This window comes from Ovis canadensis, chromosome 26 (assembly GCF_042477335.2).
Source record: "Ovis canadensis isolate MfBH-ARS-UI-01 breed Bighorn chromosome 26, ARS-UI_OviCan_v2, whole genome shotgun sequence".
In the NCBI taxonomy this organism is placed as follows: domain Eukaryota; kingdom Metazoa; phylum Chordata; class Mammalia; order Artiodactyla; family Bovidae; genus Ovis; species Ovis canadensis.
In genome coordinates, this window is record NC_091270.1 from 53,357,187 (window position 1) to 53,383,332 (window position 26,146).

A 26,146-nucleotide genomic window follows, 5' to 3' on the forward strand; every position below is an offset into this window, starting at 1 on the left:
GCTTGTTTTCTCAGAGAAAAGCCATGTGACCGACCTTCCTGAAAGTTATTCACCCTAAAACAGCTTGGTATTGTCCTTAAGAAGCCCTAAACTCAGCTATATTGTCAGGCTCACCTCCTGTCTCCTCTTTACCCCCGTAGAATTCTGCTTCCGTCACAGTGAGTCTCTTCCAGTTCCTGCACTGAGCCATGCTTTCTTGGAGCCTTTGTACCTGCCATTAGGAATGCCCTCCTCCCTTCCTATGGCTCACATCACTCAGGACTCCGTTTAAATGTCAGTTCTCCTGGGAGCCTTCCCAGACTAGCTTAGGTGCTTCCATCAAATGCTGCCTTAGCATCTCGTCCTTCTGTGAACATAGCACTCATCACACCATATTGTAGCTTTACAAAATTATCAAGTAATTCAATATACAGAAAAGGATAAAAAATAACAGAACTCATAAACCTGTCACTGTATCTAAGCAATAACTGCTGGCTGAAGCCCACTGTAAAGCTGTACCTCTCCCAACACTGTACCCCTCCCTGTTCCCAGCCTCAGCTTAAATTCATCATTTAACTTACCATATGTATCTTCTTACATTTATTAGGCATGCACATAAGCTTAAACAACACACGTTATTTTGCTTGGCTATATGTGTTATTACAGAGATATTTCTGCAGCTTGCATTTTCCCCTTAGACTAATTTTTGAGGTTCATCCGTCTGGATACAGGTAGTTCTAGATCATTTCAACTGCTGTATACATACATTACACCACAATTTATCCATTTTCTTCCGTGGATATTAGATCGCTGACAGGTTTTTGCAACTTGAAGCCACTCCGCCTCAAGCATGACCGGACCTGCCCCTCCTACATACGACAGTTATGGTAGTTTCTCCCAGCGCAAAGCTGAGTGTAACCACGGGGTCATCATGTCTGCCCGCATGATGGACTGGAACCAGCCTTTGCAAGTGGGGGCAGCACGCGGTGGCATTTAGGTCGCAACTCTGCCTCTGGAGCAAACGCCTCCAAACGGGGGTTTTGGAGGCAAACGGGGTTGGGACTCGGAACAGTGGACGAAGAATTCAGAATGTGGTTCAGAGGGTGGGGAGGGACCGCGGAGCACCGGCTCGGGGCCTGCAGTGCCCTCTCTTCCGGACGCGTCTCTCCGCCTGTCCCGGGACAAAAAGCCCTGCACTGCTGGAGGGCTCTGGGCTCTCAGAGCGTCCCCATCCCCCGGAGGCCGGCCCCTCCCACGCCCGGCCCACTTCCAGCACTGACCCCGCCCCCGCCCCGCCCCGCCCCTCCGCACTCGCTCCGCCCTCGCCCTGCCCCCGCGGTGGCTCGCGCGGCGACTCGGTTCGCAGCCGGGCGATGACGGGCGCGCGGCCGCGCGCGGTGGAGCGGCCCGAGCCCCGGGAGCGCGGCGGCGGCGGGCGTGGCGGCGGCGGGCGTGGCGGCGGCGGCGGCGGCGGCGCGGGCGCGGCGGGCAGCATGGCCGGCGCGGGGAGTGCGGGCCGAGCGCTGGCGGCGCTGCTGCTGGCCGCGTCGGTGCTGAGCGCCGCGCTGCTGGCCCCCGGCGGCTCGTCGACGCCAGGTGAGTGCGCCTTCTGACCCGGCCCGCGGGGCGGCGCGGGGCCCGCCCGGGAGGCGCGGCGCCCGGAACTCTCGCGTCGTTTCCGCCGCGCCGCCCGTGGCGGGGCCGGGGCTCGCGCGCGGAGGCCGCTCAGCGGGAGGACGCAGGCGGGAAAGCGGGGTTCCCGGGGCCTCGTGGAGAGCCTTCTGCCAGGGGGCCGGCGCGCCCATCCGTCTGCTGCATGGAGGGGCTGCGGGACACCGGCCGGAGCCGCAGCCCTGAGCGCGGCGGACTCAGAGGCCGGGGCCACGGGGCAGTGTCACCGCGGCCGGGGGCGCAGCGGCAGCGCGGCGGTCGGACAACGAGGAGCCTCCCCGGCCAGCCGGGCGGTTCCGTTTCCATGGTGACGGGCCGGGTCTGCAGCCCGAGACCGGTCGGGTGGCGGGCGGTGCTGCTGTCCGGTCGAGAGGACCGGGCAGCTGACCCTCGCGCCCGCGAGCGTTTCCGCGGCTGTCCAGGTCTCCGAGCTCGCCAGGGAAAGGGAGGGAGGAGGCAAATTCCAGAGCGTTCCCCCAGACCCCATGGACGAGGACTCGGGGCCTTCGAGGATCTCAGTCCAGGCCCCTTCCAAGGGGGTGTTGGTCCGGGCTGGAGGGGTCGGGAGTCTCCTGCCTCTCCCCGCCGCTCCCAGCCCCTCTGAATCCGATCACACGGGGTTTGAGGCCGGCGGGTGTGGTTCAACTTTCCACCTCCTCCCTAGTCAAGATGCTGTAGGGCGGAGACAGCATGGATTTTGAAGAAGCGACTTAGCGGATTCCGTTTGGTACACGGTCTCCCCGCCCCGCCTCAATCTCGTCCACTCCCGCTCTTTACGTTGTAACTGAGGAGCCGACCTCGCGCGTTATGTAATCTGCGCAGTCCCAGCTTGTGAGGGGCAGACTCCGCACAGCGCTCGATTTGTTGTCCTTCAGCATCCATTGGTAATGATCATTATCGCAGGGAACCGGTGGTTTCTAAATGGCCCTCGCCGCAGCACCTTCACAGAGCCGTGCTGCCAGGCTTCTAGTGCCACCTGGAGCCCAGGTTTGGGCGGCAGATCCCTACCACAGGAATAAAGAACTCCACCTTTATATGAATTGAGGACTCATTTGAAAAGGAAAAAAATAGTAGAATAAGTCTTTTAAAATATGCTCAGCACAGACACATATGAGCTGAGAGGGAGAACCAGAAATTAAATATTTGGAAATACAGTAAAAGCCCGATATATGATCACTATTGAAAGGCGACTTTGTTTGCCTTACTTTGTGGACAGGAAGAGGAGGAGGGAATTGTTCTTGAGTGTTTAACTCCTTGAGGCTGCTCTGGGATTTCTAAGGTCAGTTGTTTGGAAGTTGGCAACTTTTTCTAGAAACTGAGCATCGGTTTCAATTTTGGTGTCATATTGGATGGCCTAGGAATTTTGTCCTGTGTGTGTGTGTGTGTGTGTGTTTGTGATTCAGATGCAGACTTATTTAAAAAATTATTTCATTGAAATATAGTTGGTTGACAGTGTGCTAATTTCTGCTGTACAGCAAAGTGATCCAGTTATGTATATATATGTTCTTTTTCATGTTCTTTTCCTTTATGATTTATCGCAGGATATTGAATATGATTCCCTGTATTGTACAGTAGACCTTGTTACTTTATCCATTCTGTATATAATAGTCTGCATCTGCTAATCCCACAAACTCATTGCTTTTTTTAAAAATGTTTGAATAATACAAAAAAGGTACAAAGCTATCAGAATCCCTTGGCCTTACACTCACAGTGTCTTCAGCTGTTGTCTTCAACCTTGGCTGCACATTAGCATTCCTTGAGAGCTGTTTTTGTTGCCGTTGTTGTGGGGAGGACAGCAAGTGTTAATGAGGTTGTGGAGAGGAGGGAACCCCCGGCAGTGTTGGTGGGAATGTAAATTGGTACAGCCACAATGGAAAACAGTATGGAGCTTCCTCAAAAGATTAAAAATTGATCCAGCCTGTCTACTCCTGGGTATATAACTGAAGACAATGAAAACACTAATTCAAAAACATACATGCACTCCAGTGTTTATAGCAGAATTATTTACAATAGCCAAGATATGGAAGCAACCTAAGTGTCCATCAGCAGATGAATGAGTGAAGAAGATGTGGTGTGTGTGTGTGTATACACACACACAATGGAATACTACTCAGTCATAAAAAAGAATGAAAATTTTGCCATTTGCAACACTGTGGATGGACCTAGAGGGTATTATGCTTAGTGAAAAGAGTCAGAGGAAGGCAAATACTGTGTGACTTATATGTGAAATCTAAAAATAAAATGATTGAATGTAACAGAACAGAATAGACTCACAGGTGCGGAAAACAGACCAGTGGTTACCAGTGAGGAGAGGGAAGGGGGAGGGGCAAAAGTAGAGATGGGGGTGGGCAGTGAAGAGGTCAAACTGCTGTGCCTAAAATAAACAAGCTACAGGGATACAGTGTATAGCATGAGGAATACAGCAAGTATTTTATAGTAAGTTTAAATGGAATATAGTCTGTAACAATTTTGAATCACTTTGTGATACACCTGAAACATACCTTGTAAGTCAGCTATCTTTCAGTTTTAAAAATACAACAATTAAATCATACTGGTTGGGCAGGGAGGCCTAGCGTGCTGCGGTTCATGGGGATGCAAAGTTGGACACGACTGAGCGACTGAACTGAACTGGTTGGGCAGAGATTCTGATTTAACTGGTCTTGGTTGGGGCCAGGGCATTGGGGTGTTTGTTTTTGTTTTTTTTTTAAGCTTCTCAAGTAATTCTGATGTTCAGTTAGCATTAACCTTCCATACAACCTTTTATGAAATAATGTTGATTATAATTAAGAGCTTTTAAAGTCTGAAATTCACATGGAAAACTTAAACATGAAACAAGAACCTTCTTCCATGCACCACTGAAAACTCATAGAAATATGAATAAAAACAGCAGTCATTACAACTCCAAAAGGATGATGCTATATAGAACAATTATGAAGGAAATTGTCAACAGCTAATTTGCAAATGGGAGCTCTCAAACCTGAACAAAGGAAATGAAGAAGAGAAATAGTTGAAAACATTACGACAAATACGACAAAGGATTTACTATCACAGGGGCCAAGTGGTTAAGTAAACATTCCAGCTGTTCACAGGAACGGAAAACAGTGATGGTCAAGATTTGGAGACATGTTCAAACTTGCTAATTGTTTATTCAAAGCAGAATAATAAAGAAATTCTATTTTCTATACATCAGGTTAAAAAGTAAGGAACAAAAATTAAGCTGCTAGGGAACAGTTCTGCTAAGTCTCAGGAGACTGGGAGCACAGAGGTTGGGTGCCGGTCAGACTGGTGGGTCTCTCCAGGTCTCACCCATCTCATCAGGCGTGTTGTTGTTAGTGTCACCTGGGGCTGATGAGCACCACACCTGTCTTTATAAAATGTCACAGCTCAACTGAGGGAGGACTTTGGCTAAACGTATCAAAAACTATTAGGCTATTTTTGGTCAAGAATTTCACTCCTGGAAGTTCATTCTGAAGGAACTATGTCAAAACACAACATTGATTTTTAGATGTCTATAGTACCATTTTCGTGTATGATATAGCATCATTTTTCTTTTTAAAATTTTCTTTTTAACGTGGACTATTTTTGAAATCGTTATTGAGTTTTTTACAGTATTGCTTCTGTGTTATGTCTTAGTCTTTTGGCCATGAGGCATGTGGGATCTTAACCCCTCAACTAGGGATCAAACCCGCACCCGCTGCATTGGCAAGTGAAATCTTAACCACTCGGCTGCCAGGGAAGTCGCCAGCATCATTTCTTATAACTGGAAGAGACGGGGAGTGGAATGAAATTGTAAATAAGGTTAAACAAAAAAGAAGAAACAGTTTTAAAATAAAAAAAGTTTAACCACATCGTTGTCCCCTGCGTTGGTTGGATGTAGTCCAGACCATTATAATCATTTGTCGAGCACCTAACTTTTTTTGAGGTTCTGTCCCAAACACTTATGCATATGTTATCAATTTTAGCCTCTCCAGCAATCCTCTGAAGCACACACCGCTGTAACCCCTAATTTATTGATGAGGATGCTGAAGTGTGGTGGAGTTCAAATTCAAGTTGGCTCATTTTGGAGTCCACACGCATAACCCACCACGTTGTACTCCTCGTCCCAAACACTGCTCCCACTGGCTACTTTTGAGAGGGCCACCAAAGAAGAGACAGAGCTACTGGTAAAGCTTTATTTAGCCTGGGGGAGAAAAAAGCTTCAGTAGGTTATTAAAAGATACATGCTGTGTATTTTGTCTTCACAGGGAGCTAAATAAGGGTAAATTTGAGTAAACTCTAAAAAATGAGAGATTTATGTTGGCTGTAGTGAAGAATTTTCCAAATTAACCAGATGAGATACTGCATAGTCCTGAATTAAGTGTTCACATTACAAGAATAAGAGAGGTTAGATTATTACCTTTCTAGCTGTGTTATCAAATAGTTTCCCTTAACCCTCCTACACAGTCGGTAGAAGTGGAAATTGGTGCAGCCACTGGGGAGAACAGTATGCAGGTTCATTAAAAAACTAAAAATATGACCCAGCAACCGCACTCCTTTGCATATACCCAGTTCAGTTCAGTTCAGTTCAGTTCACTCAGTCATGTCTGACTCTTTGCGACCCCATGAATTGCAGCACGCCAGGCCTCCCTGTCCATCAGCAACTCCCGGAGTTCACTCAGACTCAAACGTCCATCGAGTCCGTGATGCCATCCAGCCATCTCATCCTCGGTCGTCCCCTTCTCCTCCTGCCCCCAATCCCTCCCAGCATCAGAGTCTTTTCCAGTGAGTCAACTCTTTGCACGAGGTGGCCAGAATACTGGAGTTTCAGCTTTAGCATCATTCCTTCCAAAGAACACCCAGGACCAGTCTCCTTTAGAATGGACTGGTACCCAGAGAAAACCATAATTCGAAAAGATGCATGCACCCCAGTGTTTGTTGCAGCACTATTCACAATAGCCAAGACATGGAAGCAGTCTAAATGTCCATCAAGAGAGGAATGGATAAAGAAGATGTGGTACGTATATACAACGGAATATTACTCAGCCGTAAAGAAGAAATGAAACAATGTCATTTGCAGCAGCATAGCTGCAACTAGATATTATCCTCTTAAGTGAAAGAAGTCAGAGAAAGATAAATATCATATGATATCACTATGTGTGGAATCTAAAATAAAAGAATGATACAAATGAACTTATTTACAAAACAGAAACAGACAAACTTCAGAAACAAACTTACAGTTACCAAAAGGGAAAGGTTGGGGGGGAGATCATAAATTAGGAGTTTGGGATTAACATTGCAAACTATATAGAGAGAGATATAATAACAAAGATAGCACAGGGAACTCTACTCGTTTTTCTATAATAACCTATATGGGAAAAGAATCTGAAAAAGAATGCATATATGTATAATGAAATCATTTTTCTATATACCTGTTGTGCTATATACTAGCACAACATTGCCAATCAACTGTACGCCAATATAAGACGTTAATTAAACTTTTTTCTTTAATTTTCATTTATTTTTTTGGCTTTGCTGGGTCTTAGTTGCAGCATGCAGGATCTTTAGTTGCGACATATGAACTTTTAATGGTGGCATATGGAATCTTGTTCCCTAACCAGGGGTTCCCTGGTGGCTCAGATGGTAAAGCGTCTGTCTACAATGTGGGAGACCTGGGTTCGATCCCTGGGTCAGGAAGATCTGCTGGAGAAGGAAAGGGCAATCCACTCCAGTACTATTGCCTGGAAAATCCCATGGACAGAGAAGCCTGATAGGTTACAGTCCATGGGGTCGCAAAGAGTCGGACATGACCGAGCGACTTCACTCACTCACTCACAACCAGGGGTTGGACCCAGGGCCCCTGCACTGGGGGTGTAGAATCATAGCTACTGGACCACCAGGGAAATCCCATCTCTTTTTTCCTTTTGCCTGGAAGCTAGAGGGTAGTTTCTCTTCCATCTCACAGATACACGTGCCAGTAACAGGTCACCTTGTTTTCCTAGCAAATGTGCAGAGTGAGGTGGAGAGTGCATCGCCCTCATAGAACCCAAAGAGCGTCTGGTGAAGTGACGAGCTCTAAGCCAGGGAGCTCTTCTGTCCTTCAGACTTCCGCTCTCTCCTTCCCCACCTCACATCTGCCTCAGGAACCAGTTGATCCTGAACCCCAGACCAAAGTGACCTCAGGCAGAGCTCCTCAGACTGTGAAGGGCGTGCAGATCCCCAAGGGATGCTGACTGGGGTCCTGCAGGTCTCACGAGCTGCCTGTCGTGGCTCAGAGCTGAGTGATGTGGACCAGGAAAGCTGGGGCTTGGGAATCACACATATGAAGTTCCAGTGAGTTCATGGAAAAACTGTGGCTATGGGTAGTGATGCAATCCTTGTGAGCCGTAATTTCTTTATCTGTAGGGTGGAGGAAATTCCCAGCTCTCGAGGTTGTCATATTATCAGAGAAGGTGCGTGGAAACTACCAAACCGGTGCCCCTCACACCTTAGCAGTTTCGAATGTAAGGTGTGGCTGGTGTTAACTGAACCCTCGTTTGGGCACATGTGTGGAAGGGGAGGGGACTGGGTGCATGTGTGCGTCCGTGTGGACGGGGCACGAGGGACAGGAAGCCCCAGCATCTGAGAAGCGTTCCTGGGAAGCCACTGTTCACTCCAGTGCCACTTTCTGACACATCTTTCAAGTGCCTCATTTTTCCTTGTTTTTTCCTATTTCTTACCAGACTTAGACAAAAAGAAGCACGTGGAGCTGAAGATGGACCAGGCTTTGCTGCTCATCCATAATGAACTGCCCGAGACAAACCTGACCGTCTACTGGAATTTCGATCGCTGTTACCATGTAGGTGCCACGTGTGTGCTCACAGTTGTGTCTCTTCTGAGGCTAGTCTGATGTGACCTTGGTGCTGTCATGAGCCAACAAACATGTTAGTTTGTTGTTGTTTTATAATTTTATTTACCTGCTTATGCCTCTGCTGGGGTTGTGCTTTGCACAGGCTTTCAGTGGTTGCGGTGCTCAGGCTTCTCGTTGCAGTAACTTCTCTTGTTTCAGAGCACAGGCTCTCCATCCGCGGGCTCAGTAGTGGCAGCTCCCAGGCTCTAGAGCACAGGGTCGGTGCACAGGATTAATTGCTCCATGACACGTGGGATCTTTCCAGACCAGAGATCAAACCCCTGTCCCTGCATTGGCAGGTGGATTCTGAGCCACCAGGGAAGTCCCCACATGTTAGCTTTACAGGTGAGGAAGGCTAAAGGTTCAGAAGGAATGCCATCACGGAGAACACGTGGCAGTGGGCTACATCTGTTCCCTGCCCTTCTTTATCAGACCAGTGAGATGAGCAAATCGATAGACCTGTTTTGGGGGTTTTTGTTTTAATTTGACAAGGGCTTCTTCATGCCACAGTAAGATCATAAGCCGCATCTGGGCCACTTGCCCATTTCTGCCGCCTCTTAGGGCCTGTGCCCTTAGAAGCACTCTCCAGGGGCCTAGGGTGTGACAGGTTTTCAAGCTGTAGAGGAAAGATGCGCTAGGGCTGGAGTCTCAGCAGGGTGTGCATAGTTGCCTTTGCAGTTGGTTCAGTTTGACCCCTTATGAAGCCTGAACTAACAGTGTTTTATTTGACTTCTCTGCCTACTGCATAACCCTCTTGCTGAACCAGAGAAGGAAGGGATGAGACTCAGGGCTTCACGGTGGGGTGGTGAGGGCTGAGGGAGGCCCACGCTGAGGTCCTTCTGATGATAAAGGATTTTATATGAAGGTGTTACTCCTGTGCTAAACCTTATTGCTTTTTCAGGACAAGGCTATTCTTCCATGTAAAATGAAGTAGTCTACTTCCAAGTTGAGAGCTTCAGTGTACCACCTTCAGAGGAGGAATTTTCATGGATAGTGATCTGTTTAGTGGTGGTGTTTAGTTGCTAAGTCGTGTCTGACTCTTTGCAACCCTATGGACTATAGCCTGCCAGGCTCCTCTGTCCATGAGATTTCCCAGGCAAAAATACTAGAGTAGGTTGCCATTTCCTTCTCTTGGGGATCTTCCCAACCCAGGGATCGAACCCACATCCCCTTCATTACAAGTGGATTCTTTACCTCTGAGCCACCAGGGAATCCCCTGTTTAATGTAAACACCTTTTTTTAAAAAGGCAAGTTTTTAAAAGTCTGCAGTATGGGCATCAGCTGGAAGGTGATGGAGCAGTATGGGATACCTTCTGTAAAGTGACGTGAAACGGAACATCTGTGATGGTAAGAAGGTAGGTCAAGACCAAGAAAAGGTTTATCACACAAGAAGGTTTATGTATTTAACAAAACACCAATCATGTCTTGTCAAAAAACACAACAGGCAGAAATGATACTTTCTGCATTTTCATATCTCTACACAACAAAAATATAATGGAAGAGAGAATACAAAGGTAAATATTTCATGGAAAATCTTTGACCTGGCCAAAGCAATTCTTATGAAAACTTGTTTCTAAATGTTTCAAACAGTAAAGATGATGTTAATACAATTCATATAAGTCGCAGCTTCTGTTTAATGAGGGCCTGCTCTGTGTTATGCATGTTACAGCTCATAGAATCCTCACGGCATTCCAGGATTCTACAAGCGGTGATGCTGAGATTAAGGGCAGGAAAGGGACTTTCTCCTGGGGTCCCCAGCAGTCACGTGGCAATGCTGGGGTCCACACCCCTTGCTCTAGTTTCAGAGTCAGTCCGCTTTCCAAATTCTGCTTTATGTTTATCAGGAAGAAAAGGGGAAATGCAAAGCTAGTGAGTAAGGATCTCAGGGTTTTGGAAATCAGTGTCATCATCCAAACAAGAAAAAAAGGAAGCAGTAATAACAGCAACTATGGAAACTACAAAGTGAGAAAAAATGGGAATAAGAGTGAGCCAAGTGATTCTAAAAAAAATAAAAGTCACACATACTCTGTAATGGTCTATATGGGAAAAGAGTCTTTAAAAAAACAGAGAGAGGGGATATATACTGATTCACTTTGCTGTACAGCAGAAACTAACTCAACAGTGTTAATCAACTGTACTCCAATAAAATTATTTAAAAAGTCACACAAGTGATAAATTACTGATATATCTAAAGAGCAATGGAAATTAATAAAATTAGAATTTATATGTCAACAGTGATTAAAATAATTATGGTTCAATGAACAGTTAAAACTGATCAATTTAAAGTAAAAAAAAAAAATCAGTTCCTTTAAAAAATGTAATATGAAGGTTAATTCAAGAAGTTGAGGACATGCAGTTTCCCTGGTGGTCCAATGGTAAAGACTCCGTGCATCCAGTGCAGGGGGTTTGGGTTCAATCCCTGGTCTGGGACATTCCACATGCTGGGCAGTGTGGCCAAAAAAAAAAAGAAATCGAGGACATAAATATATCAGCAACTGATTAAGAAATCTGGAAAATTATAGTGAATTTCTCAACATAAAAATAGATCATTTTTTCCTTCATTTTCAAATAATAAATAATTCTAAATCTGTATAAACCCACCCTAAATATAACAACTATTAAAAAAATGATGGCTTGAGATCTGATTCATTCTTAGGTTAATCTTAAAACCTATCAAAGACATGAGAAGAAATGTAGGCCAGTGTTTCTAATTAATGTGGGTATAAAAGTCTTAAACTCGTATCAGGTAGAATAAGTTGGCATACTGAGAGATTTCTGGTGACTTATATTTTCATCCTTGAGGGATCTATGAGAAGTCTCGTATATGGACAACGATCAAACTTTTAATGGGAAGATTATAGTCTAAATGGGGAGATAGCCATCACACACTGATGTGATGATTAAACATAGGGAAAATGGCAGTACTTCCCGAATTAGTTTATACAATCAAGACAGTTGCTGTTAACGCATCAATGGATACTTCAGAGAAGCTGCATAAAAAGAACTCCAAATCACATGAAAGAGTTTAAGTGGGCAGGTGGATCAGAGGATGGCCCAAAAGTGAACAGATGGTCCAGAGCCTTGCTCTGCCCAACGAGGTGCCTCGCAGAGCACAGTAGTGAGTGCAGCCTGAGAGAGAAGCGAGGGCCAGTGGCCCAGACTGAGTGTGACCAGTAGACTCTCACTTGTGCATCAGTTGAACATACTGCAGCGCAAACCATGGGAAAGGCTTCTGGAGTTATCTGACCCCACCCATCAAATACCCCAAGTAGATTCAAGTAGAAACACCCTACAACTTAAAAAAAAGTGCAGAATGCGTCTTTATGCTCATGAAGCAACAGAAGAAATAACACGCCAGAGTAGTGTGAATGTATAAAGCTTTATAGACAGCAGAATGTAGCAGGATGAAGGCGTTAGAGTGGGGAGGTGTTTGAGAGGGTTAGACGCTTAACGTTGCAGTATGTGAGGACAGGTTTCTAAGGTTATGTTTGAGGGAACTAGGTGTCTAACGTGGTTCACACCATAGGGAACATAAAAGAGCCAACGAAAACTGAATTATTTAATCTACTGATGGGGGCTTCCGTGGGGCTCAGCAGTAAAGAGTCTGCTTGACCATGCGGGAGATGCGGGTTCAGTCTCCGGGTCGGGAAGATCCCCTGGAGAAGGAAATGGCAGCCCCCTCCAGTGTTCTTGCCTGGGAAATCCCGTGGACAGAGGAGCCTGGTGGGCTACAGTCCAAGGGGTTGCAAAGAACCGGACATGACTGAAGCGACTAAACAATGACACATCTACCAATAATTAAAAACGTAATCTGAATGCTGTGGTATTATAAACTCCTAGCGCCTGAACAAAAGCAAGAAGGGTGTGATGTCCTGGTCAGGCTCTGAGAAATTAATGTTACAGTCTTTTATTTTATGTGAATGTTGTTTGGCCATGTGTAACAAGAACCATTAAAATGATGATTTTTTTTTTAAGCCAGTAATCTCATTTTTGGAAATTTATCCCAGGGAAAGAATTTAAAGGAGTAAGAAGATCATGTGTAAATCTTTAAGAACAATATAATTTTTATAAATTATAAATATGTATTATCAAAATGTCATATCATTAAATTGTCTTTCAAAACTATAATTTACATACAAAATAATAAAAGCTTTGAAAGCAGCCTAAGTATTCCTAACTATAGTATGTGATAGAATATGCTGTATCAATTAATGCCATTATAAATATGCAAGTTGGGTAGAATCATATGTTTATTTGTTAAATTATAGGCAAAACCATAAAAGGCAATATTTAATGGATGCTCTATTTGGTAATGATGTGAAGAATTGACCTATGAATAAAGGTTTGTGTAGTTCCATAGCAACACCTGCTTACATAGACAAATTTGACCTAAATTATTGAAATTTGAAAATTATTTACAAGCATGAAGGAGAAGTTTTCTCAGGCCCTTCAGTTGGATATCCGACCACTGCAGACTGCCAGACCCCTAACCCTGGCTTGTGCTTGGATCTCTAGTGCCTGCTCCAGGTTCTGGCCACTGTCCCACAGAGCAGGAAGGCCGGGCGGCCGGGCGTCGCAGCCGTGGCCGTGGGCACCCAGCATGGGTCCATCCTGCAGCTGAACGACAGCGCAGAGGACAAGGAAGTCTGTAGGTTCGTACCCGCTTTGATGTGACCTACTGAAATCTGCAGTTCCCTCTGCCTTTTTTTTTTTTCCTGTTTGGATTCTAGCTCTCCTGTCTTTCAGAGTACCTTTCTGTGTCTTCCCTGGTCTCCACTCGGAAACGCCTCTCACTTTGTCTGGACGGCATCACCAGTATCCAGCTCCTTATTTCCTAACCTAACGGTGTTTCTTCATTTTACCTAACCTCTGTAGACTGGAGTACAAATTTGGAGAATTTGGAAACTATTCTTTCTTGGTAAAGCACGTCCGTGACGGAGTCAGTGAAATTGCTTGTGACCTGGTCGTCAACAAGGAGCCAGTTGACAGTAACCTTCGTACGTACATGCTCTTGCTTGATTCTGAGAGTTTGCATTTTCAGCCATTTCAGTTTTTGAGTATTGTTTGCAACATGTTGTGTAATTCAAACCCTGGATTACAGGTTGTCTATCTCATTATCGCATATTTATAGTGTATTTATTGTGCCATTGGTATATACTAAGAAAATTACATGATACATGAGAATATTTGATATATCCCCATATTCTCATAGTTGTTTTTGGTTTAATTTTGAAGCATAAATAAGCCAAAAACAGTTAATGCAGTGGAAAGAAACTAGAAATTGGCTAGCAATCTGGCAGGTGACTGTCAGGTATCTTTCCTTGTTTTAGGATTTAGAATACAGTGTTTTCTGTATGTGTCTTTGACAGTTCAGACATCCTCTTGGGTTCTGAAGGAGTTGTTCAGTCTCTAATAACTCCTCTGGAGGAAATGAGTGGTTCCGGGTCCCCAGTAGGTAGTATCAGAAGTCCCTGGGGCTGTTCCAAACAGTAAGTACTGTTCGCAGTGACGCTGTTGAAGACTGGTTGGTTGTGTCAGAAGAACATCAGTAAGAGGCAACGTGAAAGGGCCAACGTGGGAAGATTCAACCATTAAAAGAATAATGAAGTAATTGATGGAAACACACTGAACATAACAAAAACCAACGAGTTCATTGTGAGGCTAAAAAGCACAAGGCCCCTGTCCCCAGACAGAAACGATATTTCGGTTGCCTTTGGGAGTGACAGGGACACCTGATGTTAACTGGTGCAATTAAAATAGTGGAAAAGCAGGATCATTTGTCATGCCTTTCCTGTTTTTGAGTATTTTAGGATAACGGAGTAGTCCTAGGTGAAGAGGGTAAATTCTTTACAGAAGAATCCAGCTAATAATGTGGCAGAATACTTTGCAACACCCAATGAAACCATCGATTTAGGCAAAAACCGTGAGTGAATGGAACCATCTGATGAGAGGGGGACTTTATACAGGAGGGGTCAGGCCTCTAGCTCTTGAGCGTGGGCATCAGGTGCACGGTGGGAAGCAGGAGGTGCTACTGATGGGACGTGTTGGTGAAGACGCCGCACCTGCAGAGTGTCCCTGCCGGGACAGTGGGCCTTCTCGACCAAGGCTGAACAGCTGACTTCCCATCTGCAGAACACTCAGAGGACAGAGGAACGAGATCAGCAACACGGGGGGAAGCGCCATGGCAGATCTAGACCGAGAATGAGGCGCCCTGATAGGAGATGGCCAGCCTCGTGTAAATCAAGTCCGTGACTGTAGACGAATGCACAAGACTTAAGAAGCGTAACAACACGTGCAAGGTGTGAGCTTCGCCTCGGTCCTGATTTGAACACACGGACTATAAAACGTGTCTTCAAGACAACTGGAAAAATTTGAATACGGAGTCAGTGTTAGCCAGGGAGTTATTTATTTTGTATCACGTTGTGCCTATACAGCAAAAGGTCCATTTTTAAGAAACTTTTCATTTTGAAATAGCTTTAGACTCATGGAAACATTTGCAAGGACGGGTTCCCATATGCCCTTCGCCCAGCTTCCCCTAAGCCTCTGAGCTGTGTAATCACAGTACCGTGATCCCTCGTATAGTTTCTGGAACCAGGCACCTGACACGCACCCAGTGCTGTTAGCTGAGCTTTGGACTTCACAGCTTTCTCCAGCTGTCTTTCTAGTGTCCTCTTCCCATCCAGGGTTCCAGGGCACTTAGTGGTCAGGTCTCCCAGGCCTCCTCTAAGCCAATCTCATCTCTTCTAATCAGGCTTTCTTGATCTTTCACCACCTTGACAACTTTTGAAGAAGTCTGGCCAGTTGTCTTCTTACTTGGGTTTACTTGCTGCCTTCCTGTGACCAGGGAGAGGCTGTGTGTCTTCAGCAGAGTCCTGTGGAAATGTCCTCCTGGGGGGTGGGGGGTCAGGTCAAGGGTTGCATGATGTTAAAGATATACATCCCAAAGATGTGGGAATGAAATAACTGATGTCAGGGATTTGCCTAAAAGACTTCAGGTGAAAAAAAAAAAGGGAGAATGAAGATGAAGCAAGAGTGACAATGTCTGAAATTCTAGAATCTAGGCTACAAGTGTATATGGGTTTATTATACAATGGTCTGTAGTTTTGAGTATGTTTGATATTTCTCATGATGAAAATTAGCACTTTAGTCATGAATCGTATTCTCAATTGTTAGTAAGAAATTTCACATAAGGGATATAGGCCTTCTCTTCATGTTGCCATTTTTATTTGTTTGCATTTTTTTCTTTTTTTAACTTTTCCATTTATTTTATTGAAGTACGGTTAATTTACAATGTGTTAATTTCTACTGTACAGCAAAGGTGACTCAGCTGTACATAGAAATACATTCTTCTTCATATTCTGTTTGCACTTTTCATTCACAGATTAACTGCAATGACATGGCAGCCTCGATGCTTGTGACCACACTTTTGGTGATGACGGGTTTCCTTTTATTTTTGCAGCTGTGTGTATCGCGTTCCTTGTTGGCGTGGCGCTCGTCATCGTGGTGTCCTTTCTGAGGTTCTTGCTGAGGTAAGTTGGGGCAGGCACACGGGGGAAAGTGAATATAGAAAAAAGGTGTTCAGAAAAGGTAGTTTGATCATTATTCCTGGATTAAATGAAAATTTACTGTGTCCACCACGCCATCCTAGGTGTTAGGGATTCAGTGTCAAATAAGAGATGGTCTCTGACTTCAAGGAAATAATAACCTAGTTGGAATGGATCTTTACCTTCAGTTCTTGCACGTGGCTGAAACGTAGAAGAAAATGCTTGAGTAATCACAGTTTCCTGGAGGACTCACATGCTGCTTCGTGGCGTGTGGAAGTGGCCTGTGATGGTTTTGGGAGATGCTGACACCCTGGCTCTCTTCTTCCTCTCAGCTCTGAGCCCTGAGGCCGTGCCTCCGGCCCCAGCTCCTGCGGCCAGGACCTCCCACCTTGGGGTGGACTCTCCCTTGGTTAGGGTCAGACAGCTCAGAGAGGGAGTTCCTTCCCCTCTGCTGGTCAACTGCCATTCTGGTGAGTGGATCTGTGGACTGGAGAAGAAGAAGAAAGTGAACTAGACTCAGGCCCAGCGCTGCATCTTTCCAAGGGAAGGTCTTCCCTCTTAGAAGGAATGAGATTGAATTTCTGCATGCTCAGCCGGTGAGAGTCTCAGGAAACACCACATGATGCTCTTGGTGAGCCGGATCCAATCTGGAAGAAAGAACTTAGAAAGAGTGTGCTTCCGTGGCGGAGAACCCTGGCTGTGCAGGAGAGCTGCCTGCTACCGAGCAGACAGTTAGCCTTGCTGCCTTTCAGGCAGTGCAGTCCTCGCAGAGGAGGTGCATCCCTTTGAATGTTGATGAGATACAAATAATGTTCCAGTTTCTGAGAGGGTTTTCATTTGGTGTGGTTTTTTGGCGAGCTGGGTCTTCGTTGCTGCTCGTGGGCTTTCTCTAGTTGCGGCAAATGAGAGCCAATCTCTAGCTGCGGCATGCAAGCTTCTCACTGCGGTGGCTTCTCTTGTTGCCGAACACTGGCAGGGTGCGCAGGCTCAGTAGTTGTGGCTCACGGGCTTAACTGCCCCATGGCATGTGGGGTCTTCCTGGACCAGGGACCGAACCTGCGTCCCCTGCATAGGCAGGTGGATTCTTAACCACTGGACCCCCAAGAAGTCCTCATTTGCTGCATGTCATGTGAATGTGTCTATTGCAGCATGTTTAAAGTAGTAGCTAGCTGACATCAGGCTCCTGCAAAGAGAAGAACTTCTCCTGCCCCATAGTGGAACTGAAACTCCTTTCGCACTAATTCTGCCTTTGCAGCCTGCGGGCAGATGCTCCTGTGGGCAAAGCAGAAGTTCCCTGTGTCTCTCCTGTCAGCCTCCAGCTGCCCCTGGAAGCCCCAGAACGTTCACATGTATGTGAACTAGAAAAGAATCTGAAAAAGTAGTCGGAAAAGAGTATATTGTCTCTCTCCTCTTCACTTGGGAGAACAAGCATGTATAAGAAAATAAGTGCGTTTTCTTTCTCAACTGTAGTTTTTACACATCTTTGTTGTTGTTGCTCAGTGCTCAGTCGTGTCTAACTCTGCGACCCCATGGACTGTAGCACACCAGGCTTCCCTGTCCTTCACCATCTCCCGGAGTTTGCTCAACTCATGCCCACTGAGTCCGTGATGCCATCCAACCATCTCATCCTCTGTTGTCCCTTTTTCTTCCTGCCTTCAACCTTTCCTAGCATCAGCGTCTTTTCAAATGAGTCAGTTCTTTGCATCAGGTGACCAAAGTATTGGAACTTCAGCTTCAGCATCAGTCCTTCCAATGAATATTCAGGGCTGATTTCCTTTAGGATGGACTGGTTGGATCTCCTTGCTGTCCAAGGGACTCTTAAGAGTTCTTCTCCAGCATCTTAACTTCTCCTTTTTTACCCTTAATTATATGGTTCTCTTTCAAAGTTTTTCATGTGACAGTGATATTATTAGTGCTGAATAAACAAAAAATGGGAGTTGACTTCTAGTGGGAAAAAAGAAATTTAAAATATATGCATTGGATATATGGATCATATTTGGATACTGTTTTGAGCAATTAATTTGCAAAAAAGATAGGAAAATTGAACTGGCTGGAGTTTTTTTTTGGGGTGTCAGGGGTGGGCCACACTGCTTGGCTTACAGAATCTTGATCTTAGTTCACCCACCAAAGATCAAACCCATGCCCCCTTCAGTGAAAGCAGAGTCCTAAATCACTGGACTGCCAGGAGATTCCCTGTGTCCTAGTTGAGATTCCATGTATCAGTGATAACTGTATTGGGCTTTCTCTTTCTGAGCTCACTTAGTATGATCATCTCTAGGTCCATTCATGTGGCTGCAAATGGCATTATTTCGCTCATTTTTGTCTTTTGGGCTGAGTGGTATCCATTGTGTATGTGTACCTCAGCGTCTTTATCCATTCCTCCATCGTTTGTTTCTTTGTTACTGAACTGTAAGAACTGCCTGTGTATTTTGGAAATCAAGCTCTTCTCAGTCACATCATTTGCAAATATGCTCTCCCGGCCCGCCGGTTGTCTTTCACTTTGTTCGTGGTTTGCTTTGCTGTGCAAAAGCCTGTAAGTGTAATTATTCTTGCTTTCATTTCTCTTGTGTTGGGAGAGTCACCTGAGAAAACGGGTGCAATTAATGTCAAAGAGTGTTTTGCATATATTTTCTTCTAAGAGTCTTATGGGGGTGTGTCTTATATTTAAGTCCTTGAGCCATTTTGATTTATTTTCGTGTATAGCGTGAGGGTGCCTCTAGCTTCGTTAATTTACATTTAGGGTGGACAAATATTAATAAAATCAGAATCGAGAGAAAGTCACCCATTCACCTTGACACTCTTGTTTCTGCTGGGTTTCTTCAGTGATATTTCTGAAACTTAAATTATTGAAGTATAATTGATTTACAGTGTATGTTAATCTTTGCTGTACAGCAGAGTGACTCGGTTATATATACACACACATATATATAGACACTCTTTTTCATATTCTTTTCCATTATGGTGTATCACAGGAGGTTGAGCATAGTTCCCCGAGCCGTACAGCAGGTCCTTGTTTCTCCGTTCTGTATACTGTATACCCGTTTGCATCTGCTAATCCCAAATGCCCACTGCGTCCCTCCGCTGCCCTCCATCCTCCTTGGCAACCCCGGGTCTCTTCTCTTGTCTGTGAGCCTGTTTCTGATTCAGAGGTAGGTTCCACGTGGAAGCGGGGCCGCGTGGCGTCGGCCTTTGTCTGGCGTCCTTGGCTCGGTGTGGTCACCTCTGGGTCCCTCCTGCTCCTGCCCTGCTCCGCCGCTCTGGTCGCGGTGCCTCCGCCTCCCACGGCTGCGGACGCTGAGACCCGTCGTTGCGCCTCCTGCTGCTCTAACTTTAACCGTGATGCCAGCCGCGGGCACTAGTGGTGTCGTTTGCCCTCACGACGCTCTTAAGGAAGGCTGTGTCTTTACTCCCGCTTCCTCTCGGGGGCAGCCGTGCTGTCAGGGTCCTGCGCCTGAAAGCACTGCTGCTGTGAACTTTGGTTTCTACTTCCGTTTCGTTGAAATCGGAAAATGTGTGATTCTTTGACTTTATAGAATATGAGCTTTCATTTTCTTTCAGCATAATATTCTGAAAATTGTGCCCAAGAAAATAAATTAACCGGGCCTTTTGTTTGTTGACAGTTTGGAAGACTTCCAGAATTGGATTTCTAAAGCAATCAATTCTCGGGAAACCGATCGCCTCATCAATTCCGTGAGTGATCAGAATGCGTCATGTGCTCCGGGTGCCTTTCTGGGTTTGGAATTTACACTCCCTCATGTAGTCATCTAGACTGCCTTATGTGTGCACAGCCAGGTCGGGCGCCTGCCTTCTTGACCACCAGAAGCCCCTCCGGCCCCCATGAAGGGCGCCCCCTCCTCCTCCTTTGTGAGACTGGAGCTCAGGCTCTGGTGATGCTCGGTGTGGACAGTGTGTCCACTCCGCAGGCAGCACTGTTGAATCAACCCAGTTAAGTAGAGAGTGCAAAATAATGAGACATGAGTATTAAATCTGTACACGTGACGGCCCGCCGTGGTGATGAAATGTCCTGTCTCGTTGTAATCAGTCCCTTATGGACACATCCGAGTCCACTTGCGGACATACCTGCTGGTGTTCTTGTCCCAGACATCCCCTGTGGTTGTTTCTCAGCCCGGCCGCTCAGTAGAGGTGCGAAACCCTAATCTCTAGGTGGGTCTTTACAGAAGCAAGTGAAAGTATCGTCCAGCCACAGTGGTCCTCAGCTCTCACTCTGCTGATTTCTGCCCTAAAAGCAGAAAAGTCTGGTTTACTCTTACGCGTCATGAACTGTTTGCATTTTTCTCCCCTTTTCTGGAAGGAGCTGGGGTCCCCAAGCAGAGCGAGTGACCCCCAACCAGAGGCCTGGCGTCGGTCAGCGGCCCCGCTGCGCCTCCGCTGCGTGGACACGTTCCGAGGGTATGTGGGCTCCTGGTGTGTGGCCTCGGGTGGCACGTTCACACGCACACACACTTGCCGCAGGAGGCATTTCAGGCGCCCTTTGCTCACGAGGCTGGAGAAGGTCTCCTGCTGTAAAGCTACGTCGGCAGCCTCTCCCGACTCGAGAGTGTCGTGAGAGCCAGGCGGATGGGTCAGTCAGAGCAGCGGGGGGAGAGGCCAAGACCCACCTCCCGGGGGCCCAGGAGCTGCTGGGGGGTCACTCCCGCCTGCGAGGAGCTGCACCAGGCACCTTTGTCTGCTCAGCAGCTGCACAGATGGGCCAGTGCCCCAGCCTGGAAATGGAACGTGGGGCAGCCTCGTCCTCCTCTTCCAGTCACAGAGCAGCTCAAACATCAGGCCCTTTTGATAGCAAACCCAGAGTCACGTGGTCCAGAATGGCGGCCAGGACCAGACACTGACAATAAGGCCTGAGACCATGTGGCCGAGAAGACACTTCTAGGTGTCAGGTCTGGTCTTCTGTTGCTCCCCACTGAGGCCTTTCAGAGCCCTTTCAGGGTTCCCCTGACCCCGCCTCCCCAGGGCTCTGAATGCCCCTCTCTGTGTGTCTGCAGCCAGGCAGTAGCGACTGTAATGATGGTAATAATAACCATCATAACACAAGTCCTCCTGTGCGCCAGGCCTGGTTCCAACTTGTCTTCATCTTTCATTTCTCAGCAGTCCTGTGAAGTATATACTTCCTAAAACACCCCTATTTCTCATGGAGCAGTTGAGCCTCAGAGTTGAGTAAGCTGCCCGAGGTCACACAGGGACCGCGTGGGATGTGGATGCAGTTGGCCGGGCTCCAGTGTGCTGTTCTTAGTTGCTCAGTCGTGTCCGACTCTTTGTGACCCCATGAACTGTAACCCCCGCTAGGCTCCCCTGTCCATGGGATTCTCCAGGCAAGAATACTGAAGTGGGGTGCCATGCCCTCCTCCAGGAATCTTCCCAACCCAGGGATCCAACCCAGGTCTTCCACCTTGCAGGTGGATTCTTTACCATCTGGGCCACCAGGGAAGCCCAAGAATACTGGAGTGGGCAGCCTATCCCTTCTCCAGGGGAATCTCCCCGACCCAGGTATCAAACTGGGTCTCTGCATTGCAGGCGGCTGCTTTACCAGCTGAGCCACCAGGGAAGCCCAAGAATACTGGAGTGGGTAGCCTGTTCCTTCTCTAGGGGAGTCTCCCCGATCCAGGAATCAAACCGGGGTCTCCTGCACTGCAGGCGACTGCTTTACCAGCTGAGCCAGCAGGTGATTTCTAGGCTCCAGATTTCCCACAAATCACCCCGCTGACACACTCCTGTCTTTATTCCCCATATTCAGAATCTGTCTTACTGTATTCCTCTCTTCTGGAGATGTTCCCGGGTGTTCAGGGACTGACACTGATTTAGTGCTGAGATGTTTCAAGCACGGGTTTGGTGCGGTGATGGACGTAACTCTCTGTCATGGTCCCTGGGTCGGGTGTCCCTCCTTGTCCCAGAACTGATGGGAGGTTCACCCGAGGTCCAGTGGATCCAAGAAAGAGGAAGCCAGGTCTTGACCCGAAAGACTCTCCCCTGCCACTGCAGTTCCTTAACCTGAAACACTTAAGCAATTAGCACGAAATGGAGTGATCAGGAATGTTTTGCTCCATTTTCAAATTCCAGGGTGTAGTGGCACACTTTCTTCAGGCATCGTGTTGGAAATGGCAGAGAGGACTTTCGTGCGGGGTTCTCCCTGCGGTGCTGAGAAGTGGGAGTTTCTTGCTCTTGAAGGGTCTGCCCACAATCAGGGCGGCACTGCGTCCTGCAGCCAGGCGTCCCGGGCACACGGCCGGGCCCTGAGCGCACGTGTTTGTCACTTTGCAGGATGGCACTCATCCTCATGGTCTTCGTGAACTATGGAGGCGGGAAATACTGGTACTTCAAGCACTCGAGCTGGAACGGTGAGGCCCTGCCCAGGGGTCGCCTGGCTGACTTGGGCCCCTCCAGTGCCCCCAGAGGCCCCAGAGATGCGTCCCCACGGACGGCACCTTAGACCTTTGCCTCAGCCTTCATTTTCCCCCTCCCTTCTGTGTACCCTGGCTCCTCAGTGCTTCCTTGTCATCCCAGGGTCTGCAGGGGTCGGTGCCAGCATGTGGGCTCTGCAGAGGGTGTTAGAACGTGGATATAAGGTCCTCATCCTGTTCTAGGTGCGCCTAATGCCACGGCCCCGGGGGCGCTCTGCTCTGAGACGCGTGGTCCCCCTGGGGATGCCGTGGATCTGAGGGGTCTGAGTGTGCTGCCTCGTGGCTGTGAATCTGGCTGGGAGGAGGTGGGTTTAGGACGAGTTCTGAGCAGCACTCCCTGAGATCGCAGACCGTCCGCATACTTCTGTCCAGGCTGGAAGTATGGAAGCGCCCCCGGCAAGCCCCCAGCCCAAGTCAGGGCAGCTCAGCGCTGCTTGGAGGGGTTTTCCTGGGGACGCGCCGGGCAGTGGGAGAGGGACGCCATCCCCGGTCGGGGAGCACCACCGCTCCGGCCCCTTCCTCACTGTCACGCTTGTGTCCTGCAGGGCTGACGGTGGCCGACCTTGTGTTCCCATGGTGAGTTGTAGACCCACCGCCCGCTCTTCGTGGCCCATCCGCCAGCTTTGGTTTTCCGCTAATGCTGTGCCTTCCTGACCGCAGCCCTGAGTTCCAGCGGCGGGCCTGTGCTGCCCCCAGGCCTCTGTGTGATGAACTCCTCCCGAAAGCTGGGTTCACGCACAGTTCTGACACCTGGCGTAGTGCTTGTCTAAGACACATGCACATAAAAGATGGGTGACTCAGAAGGAATGTTTCATTAGTGTGCGTATGATATGGGAGATCCTAGAATCTTGTGGAAAGTCATAAATTCTGAATATTCCACTAATCCTGAAAATACGTGTGAAAATCTTATTTCCTAAAAGGTACGGTGTATATCAGTATCAGGGATTTCTGATAAAGTCTGATAATGTATATAACAGTTAGTGATAGTAGTGAGTTAAACTCTAAAATGATAGTGGAGTAAGCCTGGCTGTCTCCGGCTGTTTTCTTGGTTGAAGGACCCTGACTTCCCGTACAGCGCGGGTTTTGTGTCCGCCGACACTTTGAATTGAATGACTTCCCTCCGTCGTTGGGAGGTGTTCGTAGAACCGGCCGTGGGTTCCTGTCTTTGGTACCCGGTGTTTCATTGCTGGTATGAACTTAGGTTTCTCTGGGCTGGTGAAGAGTTCCTTTATGTTAATTTTTTAAAATTGAGTGTAGTTGATGTTCAGCATTATACAAGTCTGTGCCACATATGTGTATACTATATGTATATGTATGTGTGTATAGTACACATATATACATGTATATACTGTAGGGATTCACAAATTAAAAATAGAGTTACGATAAAATACAGGTCACATTCCTTATGTTGCACAGAATATCCGTGTAGCTTATTTTATACATAGTCGTTTGTTTTCGGTGACCGAATGGGGGGATTGTCCATTGTTCCAAAGGGTGTCTTCCTAAGTCAGGACGAGAAGGGGCACAAACCTTTCAGCCCGACACTGGGATCCTTCCTCCACCTCTAAGCTGATGTGTTTTCAAGAAATCATGTGTTGCTTCTCTTACATCTTAGCTTATAAAATACTAACGATGTAGGGACGAAAAAGTTGGAAGTGGCCACCTCGTAAGGGCTGTTGTTTTTTCAGGTTTGTGTTTATTATGGGAGCTTCGATTTTTCTGTCGATGGCTTCCATTCTGCAGCGGGGATGTTCAAAATTCAGACTACTGGGAAAGATCGTGTGGAGGAGTTTCCTGTTAATCTGTATAGGAATTTTCGTTGTGAACCCCAATTATTGCCTTGGTCCACGTAAGTAGTTTTCCCCTGTTAGAATATATTCAGGTTGAAATAGGGAAAAGATGTGTTATAATTTGAAAGAAATGCAGTTCCTCCACTTCACGTTTTGCCTGCAAAAAAGAACAGTTACTCAAGTACACCTAATGCTTGTATAATTTGGGGGCATTATTATTATTATTTGTTTGTTTATTTATTTGGCTGCACCACACGGCATGCAGGGTCTCAGTTCCTCAACCGGGGATGGAACTCACGCTTCCCTGCAGTGGAAGCGCAGAGTCTTAAGCACTGGACGGCCAGGGAAGTCCGTGTTATTTTTACCTTGGAATTTTAGGCCTGAAAGGTGCCTCCCAAGTCCAGGCAAACCCTTTTGTACATAGGAAGACCCTGGGGTGGGGAGAGCCAGGTGCTGTGTCCGAGTGTAGTCGAGCCAGACCAGCCGCTGGTCCCCGTTGCCCTGCTCCTGCCGCTTCGGTCTCACCCACTCTCACGGTGAGGCTGCCCTTCCAGGGGCCCCTGCTTGTAGCCGCGCCTCACTGCGAGGAGGCAGTGACGTCTCTGCCATGTTGGAGAGGCGTGAGAGGGGCAGGACTGCGGGGGAAAGGGTGTGAGCCCCGTGCAGGGGTAGCGACGGAGCCGGGAATGCAGAGGCCGTGGGACTGCAGAGGGCTCACTCTCGCTCACACTTACCTGGCAGCCAGCAGGGGAACCCTGGACAGGAGGCGCCGAGGAGAGACCCTCAGCTGCTCTGTGCCCAACCTCCCTGCTGGGTGGAGCGGCGGGGGGGTTGTGGGGAGGTGGCCTAACCACCTGGGCTCCCATCTCCACAAGCTGCAAAAACAGACTTCCTCGGGCGCGGGAGAGGTCTCTCTGCCCCGCGGGAGAAGGTGGTGTCATATTGGGGTCAGCGAGTGGTGCTGGCTGACGCCCCTGCCCGGTGCCCCGCAGTGTCCTGGGAGAAGGCGCGCATCCCCGGCGTGCTCCAGCGCCTGGGGGCCACCTACTTCGTGGTCGCCGTGTTGGAGCTGCTCTTCGCCAAGCCCGTGCCCGAGACCTGCGCCTTGGTGAGCAACCCCGTCTTTATAAAGGGGGGAGGGTCCCCGTATAAGTGCCAGAACCTTCTTTAGTTCTCAGCGCCCTACCAAAGAGAACGAGACTCTCTAACTCTGTTGCAAAGCTTCTTTTTTCTCTTCAAGTAGTTTTTATTTAGTCTTTATATCCGTCTTTTTTTTAGTTGAGATCAAGAACACATACCATGAGTGCTACCCTGTTAATAAATGTTCAGTTTCCATTCATCCCTGCGTTTTGATGGCATTAAACAGCAGCACCATCGTCTGCTGCACTAGCCCAGCTTCTCGGGGGCGTCGCTGCCCTTGTTTCAGTCTCCTTGTGGAAACCTCATAGAACCTTTCGCTGTCCGCACAAAGGCTGCAGAGGTGCGACCTGGAAGGTGCCAGGTCTGCCCTGGGCTTCTTCCTGTTTCTTCTTTGTAAGGTGGATGTGTCTCACCTCTTGTATTATTACTTTCTGTCTTAGTATAAATTGCTGAGTCAGTTTACTCAGATGACAGCTATTTTTTTTGTCTCCCCCAGTGGAGGCAAAGCTTTAGGTGGAAGTGTTTAAATCTTTCCATGTGGCTCCGACTTCACAGTAAGCATATCAGCTGTGTAAGCTGTATTTGTTCCCGCTCCTTCCTATGTAACTACAAGCTCATCCCTGAACCCCAGGTTCTCTTGGTTCTTCCTGTAAGGCTTCCTCGGTTGTGTGTTGCTGGAGTGTGTTTACCCAGCACTCCTTTACCCTGCCCCCCCGCCATCAGCCGCCCCCTGCCCACACC

At 47.6% G+C, this 26,146-nt stretch overlaps 1 protein-coding gene across 4 annotated transcripts in view; it reads left to right on the plus strand.

Moving 5' to 3' along the window:
* Positions 1 to 1,292: 1,292 nt before the first annotated feature.
* The window catches only part of HGSNAT (heparan-alpha-glucosaminide N-acetyltransferase), a 32,409-nt gene continuing 7,555 nt past the window's right edge, over positions 1,293 to 26,146 (plus strand). Inside the window, exons 1-12 of one of the 4 annotated variants that reach the window (XM_069572735.1) lie at positions 1,687 to 2,072; positions 8,032 to 8,078; positions 8,349 to 8,464; positions 13,031 to 13,167; positions 13,391 to 13,512; positions 15,975 to 16,044; positions 19,680 to 19,749; positions 20,372 to 20,469; positions 22,336 to 22,412; positions 23,021 to 23,051; positions 24,164 to 24,324; positions 25,258 to 25,373. In XM_069572735.1, the coding sequence (XP_069428836.1) occupies positions 8,381 to 8,464; positions 13,031 to 13,167; positions 13,391 to 13,512; positions 15,975 to 16,044; positions 19,680 to 19,749; positions 20,372 to 20,469; positions 22,336 to 22,412; positions 23,021 to 23,051; positions 24,164 to 24,324; positions 25,258 to 25,373 (966 nt within the window). In that variant the 5' untranslated portion in view covers positions 1,687 to 2,072; positions 8,032 to 8,078; positions 8,349 to 8,380. Of the gene's footprint in view, positions 1,576 to 1,686; positions 2,073 to 2,199; positions 2,535 to 7,013; positions 8,079 to 8,348; positions 8,465 to 13,030; positions 13,168 to 13,390; positions 13,513 to 15,974; positions 16,045 to 19,679; positions 19,750 to 20,371; positions 20,470 to 22,335; positions 22,413 to 23,020; positions 23,052 to 24,163; positions 24,325 to 25,257; positions 25,374 to 26,146 lie in introns of those variants that run through there. The other 3 variants (XM_069572733.1, XM_069572736.1, XM_069572734.1) reach the window with 3 other exon arrangements.